The sequence below is a fragment of the Xiphophorus maculatus genome, chromosome 7 (genome assembly GCF_002775205.1).
Source record: "Xiphophorus maculatus strain JP 163 A chromosome 7, X_maculatus-5.0-male, whole genome shotgun sequence".
In the NCBI taxonomy this organism is placed as follows: Eukaryota; Metazoa; Chordata; class Actinopteri; order Cyprinodontiformes; family Poeciliidae; genus Xiphophorus; species Xiphophorus maculatus.
Window position 1 is genome coordinate 28,789,461 of NC_036449.1, and position 14,551 is coordinate 28,804,011.

Sequence of the window (14,551 nt, forward strand, 5' to 3'; positions counted from 1 at the left end):
CCGACGATTAGCCTCTGGACTCTCTCTGGAGGCCGACGATTAGCCTCTGGACTCTCTCTGGAGGCCGACGGTTAGCCTCTGGACTCTCTCTGGAGGCCGACGATTAGCCTCTGGACTCTCTCTGGAGGCCGACGATTAGCCTCTGGACTCTCTCTGGAGGCCGACGATTAGCCTCTGGACTCTCTCTGGAGGCCGACGATTAGCCTCTGGACTCTCTCTGGAGGCCGACGGTTAGCCTCTGGACTCTCTCTGGAGGCCGACGGTTAGCCTCTGGACTCTCTCTGGAGGCCGACGGTTAGCCTCTGGACTCTCTGAAGGGCGATGATTAGCCTCTGGACTCTCTGAAGGCCGATGATTAGCCTCTGGACTCTCTCTGGAGGCCGACGATTAGCCTCTGGATTCTCTCTGAAGGCCGACGATTAGCCTCTGGACTCTCTGAAGGCCGATGATTAGCCTCTGGACTCTCTCTGGAGGCCAACGATTAGCCTCTGGATTCTCTCTGAAGGCCGACGATTAGCCTCTGGACTCTCTCTGGAGGCCGACGATTAGCCTCTGGACTCTCTGAAGGCCGACGATTAGCCTCTGGACTCTCTCTGGCTGTTGGACTCTAGATGCCAACTTTTAGCCAAAGGACTCTCTCTGGATGTCATTCTCTTGCTTCAAAACAATCATTCAGTCCTCATTAAATATCTCCCAGAAGTAAAAGGCCCTTGATTGTTACTCAGCTTACTTAAATTTCTTCAAACTGACTCAACCCAAAGATATAAATATTGAAACTGCTTAAAAGTTTTGCAAAGTTATTAAGTGTAACTTTGTAATTTATTTACTGCCAACTCCTGATCAAATTTTGTAAGGAAAGCCTTTCCAACCCCCCCCCCCCACTTCCATTGAGACAACTTAGAAAACTGATTGTAAAAATGTTTATTTTAGAAACCACAAAGTACTAGTCAATACAAAAACGTATAAAAGTACAAAAAAAGTTGGTCAGAAAATATCTGAGATGACAATATTTAAGGTGTACTAATGGCACTGTGGTTATGAATCTGAATACAAAAGTTGGTGCAATCAAAGAAGAAATTCACATTGTAGCAGTTTTTTTTTTTTGCAACCATCCTCTCAGGTCTGGAACAACAAACTCCAGAAAATTAGCACTTAGCAGATGGTGAAGTGGCACACAGCTTCTTCTATTATTAAACTAACAGACAACTGAACAGGCAGGTGCGGCAGAAGTAAACATTTCATGGTCACAAAAAACATGTACCGCAGAAAAGAAGCAACAGGTTGATCCAAACAGAAAACAAAGGAAAAACAAAAAACTGCTGCACTTTATCTTTCAAACTGTACCGAACAGGTTCACTCTCAGAATCCAGCCACGGAAAGCAGAGACAGTAGTGAACGTTTAACAACAATACTCAGAATACAAAAATAAAGAACAGTATCAAACATTTCAAAACAATACATGGCAATATCAAGAGTTACATGGTTCTTTTATTTCAAGCATTACCCAGGTTTGTTTGTTCCTTTGGACAAAGGTATCTCAAGTGTTCCAGTTACCTATAAAAGAGGCCTGTACTGCGAACAAGGTTCATCGCTTCAAGATTCCTTCATCCTGACTGAGAATATACAGAGCAGCAAAACAGAAACAGCTCCACGCTAAGAGAGCACACAGAAAAACCAACTGAGTTACAAGATACAGACATGGATGCACAGAAAAACTTTATTGAACGTAAACAACTAAGAGGATTGTTGAACTCAAGGTCACTGAATTTACAGCAAATGGTTTTACAAAGGGTAGAACTAAATAACTGTCTTTATACCGAAGTTACAGATTTGACTTGCTGACTTCCCTTAACCCCCTGGATCCAACATGCTAAAGACTGTTCACCTTGGAGACCTGCTGTGGATACGGGTACGGCATGGCGTGAGATTTACACCTTCTCCCCCGGATTTTCAAAGACTAGCGAGAGCTCACCGAATGCCGCCGGAACCGTGACGCTTTCCAGAGCACAAGATTGAGCAAAGATTCAACAATCGAAGGACACAAGGACAGAAAGACGGAGCCCATGGAAAGATTGCAACGACGAGATAAAGCAGTAACAGCCCAGGAAAGAAAGGGAATGATACGAGGAAGACATGATGGAAAATTTACACAATACAGGTCAGAACATTGAAATACTGAAGACTAATTCTAGATAGCTCAGGAATCCAAATAATCTATGTCCAAAGAATCTAAGTAGATTAGATTCGTTGGATTCCTGTCCCAGCTTGAATTGGTCTTCAGTATTTCCTAGATTGTCTCCCATACAATCTTCCTTGCTTCCTCTCGCCTGTTATGTTACTACTTTCCTTGATGATTGCCGTCTGCCCATCAGTCCTTGCTTCTTTCGATCGTTCCTTGCATCATTCTTGTCCTTTGTGGTTTTACTACATTTTGTCCTTCCGTTATTGCTTCCTAGTTTTCTTCCCTTTTCATGCAGCCTCTGTAGTTAGCTCTATCCACTGTAAAACCATTTACCGTAAATTCAACCAAAACAAGAAGGGACTGATTGAAAGCCTGCAAAGACGAGGGAAAGTAGCAACATCACAGGAAAGGAAAGGATGCAAGGAAGACAGAATTGATACTGAAGATCAATTCTGGACAGCACAGAAATCAAAATATTCTACACTGTAAAGCATAACACCAAAGCCTTAAGGAGTTTGATCATTTGCTCAGAAGTTTCACTTTGATCTTGGAAATCTGAAGTCCTGAAATCTGTGAAGAAACAGAACTACAGCTGCGCAGTACAGGCCACAGGTTCCAGGATTGGAAGTGTTGACCAGTTCCGGACCAACACTGACATTTAAAAAAAGACACTCGAGAGAAGCCCTTGTTGTGTGATGATCAACATCTTGTACAGTCTTCATAAGATCACAACTCCCAGTACCGGTGTTTGATTTGAGGCGCCCTGTTCAACCTTTTGCTCGCTTCTACAATCAACCAACTCACTCTCACTAAGTACAAACATTACAAAACGACTGGCTTGGCCTTTCCGTAACAAAATTCCAGTTCAAGTCTAAAGGCAAACTTGAGATTTACACACCGACCAAAACAATAATAATAATAAAAAAGATAGAAATGACAAGAAGCTCCAAGTTTCTTAATAAAATATCCATATAGTATCTAACAGTTAGCTGCCCTGAGGGAGATGTACATGTCAACCTTTACCACTTCTGTTGCATGACGGCAGTTAATAAGCACTTTGGGTCTGCCACGTGGAGTTCTGCACAGTGGGATGTAATACTGGAGGGCTTGGGGTCTTCATCCACCCCAAGCAAGTCCATCACTTCCCTTTTTGTTCTCATCGTTTGAGTTTACGCACGCAGACCTGTGAAGACATCTATTGGTCAGTTTCCTTGGATAAAAGCCACGATTTATGAAATGAGAGAAGAGGAATGGCTTACCTTTGTCACAGGTGCTGCTTTGCTTCTCCTGGGCAAAGTTTAGTCTGTTCTGCTCCACTGCAATGCCGTTGGACTCTGGGCTGCTGCTGCGGGGCGGGCTGTTCTCCTCGTTTTGGTATGCCAAATCCAGGTGCTGCTGAGCCAGTTTCAGGTGTCGGCGCAGCCTCTCCAGCTCCCGAGATGATGCTTCATCAGCAAAAGATTCGCGACCCGAGTCTCCGAAGTTATCCCTGAAGCCCATCTTCCCATTCGGGTCCTTCTTCAAGGCGGTGTGGTACCCTGGAGGTGCAGAGGGCTGGCGGCAGATCGAGGACCTCTGGCTGGCCGGTGGCGGGGGGCGAGGGGCTCGAGAGCGAGGCCGCGGCCGGCAAAAGCAGTCCCGAATCCCGCTGAGGCCAAGATGAAAGATCTCCAGCATGGTGAAGAAGAGGCACAACGCGCTGACGCCATACATGATGAGCAGGAAGATGGTTTTCTCAGTGGGACGAGAAATGAAGCAATCCACCGTGTGCGGGCAAGGAGAGCGCGTGCAGACGTAGGATGGCGCCACCTCCAGCCCATAGAGGACGTACTGCCCGAACAAAAATGCCGCCTCAAAGACAGCGCGGGACAGCAGCTGGAAGACATAGACCTTCATCAGTCCGTCTCTCTTGATGCGACGTCGGCCGTCGTGCTTCTTTTTTGGCTTCTCTGCAACTTCCTTCTCCTTATCCGGCTCGATCTCCTCAAGGATCATGGGGTCCTCCTCCCCGTTATCCTCCGCCTCTTCGTAATCCCGGTTGGCGCCTCGACTCACTATTGGCATCTTCTTTCTGCCCTGTGGCCTGTATTCGTCGTCGTCCATGCGGGCGATCTTGTGCATGGCAAACCCGAGGTACAAGATGGTGGGCGTGGTGATCATGATCACCTGAAACACCCAGAAGCGAATGTGCGAAAGAGGAGCAAAGGCGTCGTAGCAAACGTTCTCACAACCGGGTTGCTGTGTGTTGCACACAAATTTACTCTGTTCATCGTAGTAGATCGACTCGCCGCCAACCGCCGTCAGCACGATCCGGAAGACGATGAGGAAGGTGAGCCAGATTTTGCCCACGAAGGTCGAGTGATTGGAAATCTCATCCAGCAGACGAGTGAGGAAGCTCCAGCTCATTTTGCTGCCGGATGAAGGATGTTATAAATCCTGTGAAGAGGAAAAAAGGAAAATTTCCATAAGAATGTGCCCTGAAAAACACACAATTACAAGGAAAAGCTCTGAAATATTTATTGTATCGCTTATGATAAATTTCTTAGAATTTTGATTTATTGTCACAATGAATTTCAATTAATGTTTAAAAAAACAAAACTGTATGTATTGTTGGACTTGTTAATTTTACTTTCTCTTTTTTTCATTAAGAACATCAATGCATTTGAAAAATAGGATTAGATGCAGTTACTGTTAGCAGTTTAAGAACACAAATCACATTTCCTTATGTGGCTTTTCTCCAAAAGAAGAGCATTACCATTTTTAGAGCGGTATTTGTGTTGCTCTGCCAGTCAGTTACCTTAAAACGTAGCAATAAATAGTCCTTATTACTTTAATTATATCACAATGGTACTCTAAACTATTGTGATAAAAGTTTAAGTTCATATCACCAACCTATGATAGTATACAATAACCACTGTGGAGGGAAAAATGTACATGTCCATCAAAAAATGACAGAGAACTTTTCTAGAAAAAAAGAGAAATTTCTGAGTTTGAAAAGTCAAAAATTTTCTAGGAAAAAATTTTTAAATTAATGTCAAAAGTTTGAAAAAAGGAGGAAATTTCTCAGTTTCTAAAGTAAAAATTTTCCACTTTTGAAAATTCTTGAGTTTAAAGAAACTCAAAGTTGGAAATAGTCGACTTGTGAAACTCAGATATGCTCACATTAATTTCAAGCCAGATGTTGCCTGCATTAAAACAATCGGCCACAGTGTGGCGCAAAATCATAACCAGACGCATCTCCCTCCTCGCCTGCAGCAATGAGGCTAACATGCTCAGGCAAAGGCCTAAAATCCAGAACCGTCCAACCATAACAACCCTGCAGCACATAAGTCGTCAACTGAAGTCGTAAAAGGTCAAAACTGTAGTTTTCCAGAATGTTCCAGAAGTTTTATTGCTGAGGATAATAAAGATCTCAGTCATGTTCCCATTTAGGTCCACAAACTCTGACTGAGTTGTTTGTTATGCTATTTTCCAGTGTCCCACTAAACAGTCAGTTCTCCAAGACACACACACACACACACACACACACGCACACACACACACACACACCGTCCCATCCAGATGCTGCTGATTGAAGTTTAATAGGGTCTCACAATGACTAATATGCTGTTGTGGTTTCACAGAATCTAACAAACCTCAATGTCTGTAGACTCTTGATCTCACTTAGGAAACCAAACAAAAAAACACAAAGCTCTTTCTAAAAGCGTTTGAGTAACACGGTTTATTACATTTGTCTCGTCTTAATCTACAAGATCTGATTTTGCCAGCCAGCTGATTGGCTGCAAAGACATTAAGATGGAGAAACGGCACTAAACTTAGCAGAAACGACTTCTAAACCGCAAAACACGCCGTTCTATCCCACTGATGTGACCAATTAGTTTGATTTGGACTAAATTACTTCATACACCTGACTAGCTTGTTTTTTCCAGCAATTTGCAGAGTTATACAACCTCAGATAACCTCTTAAAAAAGGGACTACCCCTTTGAGAACAGATACTGTAGCTGAAAAAGCCTTAAGGCATTTAGTGCAGGTGAAATACTTGGAAACTAAATTCCTTCACGTGTCTGGAAATCTGATCGTTCTGCATTCACACTCAGTTCAGCTTATTCCCAATTTTTTTTAATTAGTTTATTTCTGAACACTTAGAAATATTTTAATTAGTCACGATGAGGTTTTTTTCCACCTCTTCTGGCATTTAAAGTATTTAAAAGTGATAAATATTTTTATAAAATTTAGCAAATCAAACCTATTTTTATGTTGTCTAACATACCGTTTACTAAATTTGACTTAAAAACCTAAATACATACAGACGAGTAAACCCGTTAAATTATATTTCACATTTTTTATGCAATTCTTTGCCAAAATGCAGATGCAGCAGTTCCACAAATTGACCAAATCTACACATAAATTAATGAGTCATTTTAAAACCATATCTTACATTAATATCACCAGCAAAACTATGTGAATGTAGGACATCCGTCTCCACAGGAAGTCCAAATATGGTAGCCTGACTGAGCAAGCACAAAGTCTTGAACAGAAAAGAAACAGTCCAGTTTGACTTGATGTAGACCAGTTCAAGAACCTGTTACGATGAATAATGAGCATTTCTTTTATGTTTGAACAGGATATGAAATCTTTCCCAATGAATACAAAGGAAAGAAAATCCCTCCAGACCTGTTGATCTGCTGTGTGAACAGACAAACTTACTGAACAATGCATGACAACCTGCTGATTCCAACTGTTTCTTTAGAAAACGTTACTGTAGCATTGAGTCACTGTTAGATTACCGTTCTTGTTTACGGCCGTTTACAGACCGTTACACCCAGGGGTGCGGCGGTGACACCTGCTATCCTAGAACTCTAATTATCTGTCAATCAGTTTCCTCGTATCGTATGGTACATACATTAGCATTTTGTCCACAGTCCATGTCAGTAGATAACAGAAATGCTCCTTTTGTTGTTTCATAACCACCATTCATAATTTCTTTTGTTGTTTGGTTTTTAGAAATGGGACATTATGAATATTTGCATGTAAACGTTTGATATTATAGCTAACGGGCTGATTTCTATCTCTCGATGGTAATTAAACAGTTGTTTGCAATCTGTAGTCTGCAATGGTTCAATAATTGAGATCTTAAGTAGATAAGTTGAATAAAGTTAGTGTAACAATCATAAAAGTAGAGTTGTGTACTAGCCTAGCTAGTTAAGCTACTTTAAGATAAGGCTAGTTTTAGTTAGGTTAAGCTAAACTAAGCCTGGTTAAGCTAGCTGGGCTAATTGTGTGACTAGCCACTGTAACAAACAAATCTACTGCAGATTAATGTGTTTTGTTTGGGTAAATAAATAGTTTTGTGGTTGAGGTTTTGGTCCACTGTTCATTTTGATAACCTTACTCACTACATCTGCAACATCCAAAATGTCAGACATCTTGCTTTTGCTGCAAAGTGAAACAAGTAGAAGATTTTTCTTTTTTTTTAAATTAAGTGCATGAAAACAACTCATGTTTAGGTACAAACGCAGACGAGGCTGTAAATGACAAGAAACGGAAATCTGTCTTTGATCAGTTTGTGTTTTCACTCAGAGTTGCTTTTTCTGTATTTTCTGTATCTGTTTCCCAACTTATAGGTAAAAAAGTATGTATTTTATCAATTAATTGCACACATGGTTTTATTTAATTATTTTCCAGTTCTGATGCTAAAACCAGCTGCAGATTATACTTTTTTTGTTTAACACAGATACAAACATAAACCGTCATCTCAGAAAATGTTTCTAGTCATGGCTAACTAACACCAACCCCTAGAAAGGACAAATAATTCAATGGAAAGTGAAAATTAACATAAAATGATCAAAACAAGATTTAACATGTTTTTCAAAACTTTTGTCTACTTTTTAAAAACTATTACAACATTTAAAAATGAGTTGCAGTTTATTTTTAGCCATTTCTTAAGTGAATATTTTAACATCAGTTTTGGTCTTAAAGTCATTACAGCTCAACAGAAAAGGTTGTCCAAAGGTCATCCAGCTGGATTATGTTATATATAGTCATGATTTGTGGCATTTCTAATGACTGGTGCAGTTCTGTCTCCACATGGCGACTCAGTGGGCAGAGTAGTTTTTATTCTGCCAAACATTTTTCCTTAGAAGTTATCAAAATTACTGGAGTATTTGGTGGGACCAGTAGCCACACCAGCATTAAGTTTGCGCAACAGGCAAAGCAGCCAGAAAAGCTACCTAGAGACGTTTTATTTCCCCTCTAATCTTTGTTCTTGCCTGCAGGTTCCTTCATCTGTTTACCATTTTAAAAAAAGCATAAAACAAACGTACACTACAGCTTCTGTTGTAAGATCAGAGAGAGAAAGGCAAGTATGGAAACATCTGGCTCTGCTTTACGACTGGATGCAAGAGTAAACCAGATCCAGCAGGACCTTTTAGTTGTTTCGTAATTTTTATTAAAGGCCCACGTTTCGAGTGTTTTCACCAGTCTTATAAAATGTACAGAACATTACAGCCCAAGTTCTACAAAAACTTATTGAAATGGAGATAATATACATTTTTGATAGCAACAATTGTATCCTTAAAAAAAGTTTTTGAATTATTTTTGCATTTATATTATTCAATGTTTCTCTTGAATATAATGTTTCCAACTGTGAATCAGCAAAAATCTGATTTAACTTGAACAAATAGTTGTGACTCCATGAAGTACTTCTGAAGTATTGAGGTGCAATATTAGTGTCTTTATTCATGCTTGAATGGTAAACAAGCCTCCAGCCACTAGGTGGCAGCAGTGCTAAAAGAAAAAAGGCTTTTTTTTTTAACTCGGTAGAAGAAGTTGAAACAGGCATACAAAGCCTGTGACTTTTATTGTCACAGTTTGTGACAATAAAAGTGAGGAGATAGAGTCCAAAAAATATGACAAAGTCTTCATGCCTTTGAGTTTACTGTGAACGCAAAATGTTATACACAATTGTTTTCTGATTATTTAAAATCTAACCCAAATTGGTGCAAATTTTGCACAAAAAAGGGTTTGCGATTGTACATTTTTGAACACGAATATGTTGATTAAGCTGACAAGTAACTCATATTTACAGTTTTATGTTTTTACTGCTATTAAAAATACACAACATGCAGTGAATAATTTTCACTTTTACCCATTTGAGAATTAAATGCACTGAGCAGTTTGGGGTAAATGTTGCAAACTGAGTTAATAAACCTAAACTTGGAAATAGTTTTAAGACTTAATGACAAAATGAGCTGCAATAATTAAAAACTTGTATTAATCTCTTGATAAATGATTTTGAAGGAGGAGGGCCTTTGCAATGACATCACATGTCTATGAAAGAGGACTAGTGCCATTAAAAAGGTTTTAATCTCTTTAATCTCAGATTTGTTTACATTGTTCAGGCAAATCTAGTCTTAAAACTCAAATTTACCAAAGAAACTGGAGACATAAAGTCCAGTTTTACAAATATAACAAACTGTTTTCATAAAACGGCAACATTGATTGGATTGGTTCAATATTTGGATTTACATGAAGGTTGACAAAATGAAGTCAAAATCTGGAGAAAAAAAGTCAAAATTTGTCAGAAATCGATTCATCGTTAATTTGTTTTAATGGACCTAATCCTCTTTATGTCGGTTTAACTTTTAAACGATGTTTCTTTTTTTATTTCCAGTTAAGCTTAGACATTGGGACACTAAGCTCCAGTTGAAAATGTTCATATATATAAAAACTTTTTAAAAATTCTCATCTGTTTTCATCCCACTCAATAAAATCGTCTCCAGCTCCAAAACTTTTCACCAGGTCTTCTCGACATTCTCATGTTGCACTTTCATGGATCTTTTCACATTGGCTACCTGTTCACTACAGAACGCAGTTTAACAAAATAAAAAGCTCCGCCATCATAAATCTCATAACTTTTTAATATCCGTAAGTCACTGCCAGATCAGATCAGAGCTGCTGCCTGATCCAGAGCCAGATGTGAACCAGAACTCAGTGACCCTCAGTCTGCACATTTTTACACCCTGTTCTTATTTTACTCACTTTAAGTCTTTTTTTTTCCTCAAAAGAGTTTATTATTATATTATTATTTAACCTGGAGGCCAAAGTTGGAGTTTTAGTTCATTTATTTGACTCTGACTCGATTCTGCCGGTTTCATCTGAAATCACAGTTGTGTGCGTTTCAGCAGGATTTAGCCGTTTTGGTTCCATCAGGAACATTTTATCTCTACCTTTAAATCAGTGTCTGAATCAGAGAACCATCTGCGCTGAGCTGATGCGGGTATTTAAGGGATTTCTGGCCATTTTCAAGCAGCGGAGGATCTCGGTTCTGCAGAACAGAGACGCTTTTGTGGCCCCAACATCTGGGAGAAGGGTTAAAGTTGATCCTCATGTATCCCACCCCTTTAGCCTAACGGGGGCAGGGAAAGGGCTTGAGGGGAAAAAAATTTAACTTAAAAAAAAGAAAAAAGTTTTGGAGGAATGTGCTCAACCCTGGAAAAACCCAGATATGCGACGGAACCAGAAAACTAACAGGATTAGACGCATGTTTGGGTTTAATAAAGCCAGGAATCTCAACGTGAACTGGAAACTAATCCCATTTGCGGAGAGGAGGGGAAAAAATCCTCCTCGTGGCAAACGACGTCACGGCGGAACCTCGCAGGACCCGAATGGGAACCGGGTCATCAATCTGTCCCGACTGACCAACCGAATCATTTTAAGCCCCAATTAGTGCAAAATTACAGCAAATCTGGGGCTGGATATATTTTCACAAGAAAGAAAAACACAAGACGACCCTGGTAGATTTCCCTGTAATGATAAAAAACCCAAACTGGCGTTATATATAATACAATACGCAACACGTTAATTTAATTAAACCCATTTTATTGCCAATGCTCAGGTAATTTCAAGTATTGCGGCTGATTTCCAGTTTCTAATTAGCGCTCCATCCCATCAGTTTGTGCGCTTCAACTCAAACTGGGTTTTAATCGCCCCATTAACCCGATTTGATCCACTTTCCCAGCATATATGGTTTAAAAACCAGTTTTATAAACCGATCCCAAAGCAGCGAGATGAAACCTAAAGTCACAGAAGCGTTTGTTAACAGATGAGGAGCGGACCGGTGAGGATGCCGCCTCGCTTTGTCTGGGATTTTTCTTTTACCTTCAGAATCTCTTCTGGTTCCTGAAAGTTGTCTTCAGTTGGATGTCTGGATCTTAAGCCCCTTTTGCGCCAAATTTGAAGCCCTTCAAGTTGTTTCTTTTTCCTTCTTGTGCTTCGAGGAGACAGCTGCTTCTCCAGTGGTGCTGCGCTAACTGGGCGAGGACAAAGAATATTCCCAAATCCCGGTTTTCTCCTCCCAGTTTCAGCTCCCCACCCCCTCGTCTGCGCAGCGAGGAATCTGCAGCTTTTCTGGACCGCCCTTTATCCGCGCTCCTTACAAAACTCATCGCAGCGATTTGATTTCAGATCAGATTGCGTCATGCTTGGCGCACAAACTGGTTTATTATCCCGATTAATTCTGCAGGCAGTAATGAAAATGAACCGACAGAAGCTGCAGTCGGGTCTTTAAATCTTTGTTCTGGGATGTGACTCGTGAAGTCTGCGCCTCTTCCTGCTCACAACAATATTCGGAAGTCGTTGCTAAATCCCCAAACTTGTGTCACAGCAAAAGGAACAAATGGGCTTCCTGAGAAGGGGATTCATGAGACTCTGCGCGTCACGGAGCCATAAAGTCCGGCTGGTTCGGTCACTGTTAGCCAAGGAGTTCCACAGGGTTCAGTTCTGCGCACCATTTTCTTTGTGGTTTATCTTTCTAAGATTTTATGAAATATCTTCACTGCTTTGGGGGTCACATTTACGTAGTAACTATTTACACTGACTCAATTACGTTGAATAACTTTTTTATTATTATTACTTTTAGGAGTCTATTTTCCACACTGTATTTATTATGAAGCATCTCTTCTCTTATTTGAGCCAAATTTCTGGATTTTCTACCCACTGAATGAAAAACAAACATGTTTTAACCAAAAATTAACCACAGATACAGTTACACACACACAGCAGTTTCTGTTCAAGTTTCATAAGTTTTTTTATTGAAAGAAACTGATTTGGAAACATTTTCTTTTGCCTGATTTTGTTATATTTTTGTTATGTAAATTATTATCATTGTGGTCCATAGAGTACAAAAATGTCCACTTCATAATTTGGTCCGTTTGATGTCATTTTTAAATATTAAATGATTAATAATGTGATCAGTTACTCAGTACTTCAGACTTTTTACCAAATACTGTTTTACTTTTACTTGAGTAAAAATATGTTGAAGTAGTTCTACTCTTACTTAATTTTTGGACACTTTTAAACTTTATGAATCTTGCAAACCTTTGGAAACGGCGTTGTGCAACTTTTAGATTCACACCACGTCTGTTCTGTCTGCTTTAGTCAAACTAGTTGTTTGCCTGGAGAGGCTGTTCGCTTAGCGCTGAGCTGCTAGTATAAACACCATGCAAATGGTTAATTATTGTACTTTTTAAGAATTTATCTGCAATTATGTTTTGCTGTATGTGTGCTTTAACGATGGACCCCAGGAAGAGCAGCTGGGTGTGAAGCCTAAACAAAGTCGGATTTGTTTTTGGAGGTGTGAACATTCAATCAAACTCTGATGCTTTCCAAAAGAGCAAACTCTGTTCTGCCTACAAACCTCGGTCTGGGTTCTGTTGAAGTCCAGCAGCAGGAAGTGGACAAATCTAAACACAGTGGGACTCCAAGCGTTAAGGACTGGAGTTGAAGACACTTGGCTTAGATCAGTGCTTAGACTGGCCCAGTCAATATTCAGACTCTAGATGTGAAAAAAACAATTCTGAGAAACACTCTCCATCCAGTCTGACTGCACTTGAGCTAATTTGCAAAGAAAAATGGTAAAAATCTGTTTTTAGATGTACAGAACTGCAACTGAATCTGCAAAGATGTGTCTAAAATTGCCAAACACCTACACACTTTATTGAATTTATATCATAATAGTCTCCTTTGAGATGGTCTTTCACATAAAATCTAAATGTGTGGCAGAAAATAAACAACCTGGAGGGATAGGAATACTCTTACTCTTCCAAGTCCTGTCTTCCTAAAGATATTTACTCTTGCATTAAACCAAACAGGAAACTAATTTTGCGGCCAGCTGATGCAGCGTTTTCCCTGAAGGTGACTCAAAAGGAGCCGCACACAGATTAAAAACGTTGCAACCGTTCAGTCGGCTTCCTTGTCTCCAGGGAATCTCTCAGGACAAACAATCACATTTTCCCTCCCGGATCTCTTCAGATGACAAGTCTTCATCACTTCACCTCTGTGGAACAAAACACATCAGCTTCTCCTTCACACATTGTCTGGGAAGCCTCACCTTCCTCATCAGTGGCCGTTATTGGTGAAAGCACACAAAGGGGAGCAGTTATTGTTAAATATCTGCTGCAAACAGGAGGTCAGTGGAGGAATGCATTGCCCTTCCCCCTCCTCAGGGTGCAGCTACAGCTCCATTGTGAAGCACAAGCATGCTCTCATTCATGGGGTGTGATCTGGGGTATCCACTGTCTAAGTGACAGAGAAATATGACGAGCTGCCCTGCAGACTGGGAGCTGAAAACAGCCGCTTTGCTTGATTTTTCATCCATTAGTTCTGTAAGCAGAGTTTGATCATGCATATCGAGGCGACATTGCTCCCATTGTTAGTGGCTCTCGAATCGTTGCTTGATTTGATAAACCATGTGCCGTCACACCCACCAAACCCGATACCTAATCCGACATGTTAGACAAAGAAAAGCTGCAAAAACACACAATCTTACCAAGTATTTTTATCCTGTTTCTAGTGCAAATATCTTAGTAATCCTGAATTATGACAAAAGTAATTTAAAAGTAACGTATCAGCAAGATATAGAAGCTTGTTTCAAGTAAATAATTCCTTAACATAAGTGAAAAAGTACTTTTTACATCAGCATATTATTTCACTTATAACATGGGAAAACTGTCATGTTATAAGTAAATTCATCGGTACTTTTTCTCCTATATTAAGGAATTATTTACCTAAAACAAGCTTCTATACCTGAAAAACTAACTTGTAAGTTAGTTTTGTCTTATTTCAAGTGTACTAAGATATTTGCTCTATAAATGACACTAAAAATATTTGGTGTCTTTGCAGTAAAAGCAGGAGATTTTTCATATAAAAGCCCTTCCCAGAGCTGACATGCTGATTTTCATGATATCAATCCAAATACAATGAGGACAATCAATTCATCTACAAACCAGATGTACTTTGGTGCAGAAGTTCATTCTCTGCCCTGCTTACTTCCTGAATCAGCGCGTTACACAAGAACGGAGGGCTTATTG

General features: G+C 40.0%; 1 protein-coding gene across 1 annotated transcript; it reads right to left on the minus strand.

Annotated features, from left to right (window-relative positions):
* Positions 1 to 906: 906 nt before the first annotated feature.
* Positions 907 to 11,699, minus strand: LOC102218263 (gap junction gamma-1 protein-like). Its single transcript, XM_023336946.1, has 3 exons — positions 11,343 to 11,699; positions 3,442 to 4,618; positions 907 to 3,365 (listed from the first exon to the last, which is right to left on the minus strand). Exons 2-3 carry the CDS (start codon positions 4,586 to 4,588, stop codon positions 3,352 to 3,354), a joined length of 1,161 nt encoding a protein of 386 aa, XP_023192714.1. The 5' UTR covers positions 4,589 to 4,618; positions 11,343 to 11,699; the 3' UTR covers positions 907 to 3,351.
* Positions 11,700 to 14,551: the final 2,852 nt, after the last annotated feature.

Bases quoted from the DNA above. Each gene is read 5' to 3' on its own strand.
- LOC102218263 (XM_023336946.1), bottom strand. From the start codon at position 4,588: ATGAGCTGGAGCTTCCTCACTCGTCTGCTGGATGAGATTTCCAATCAC.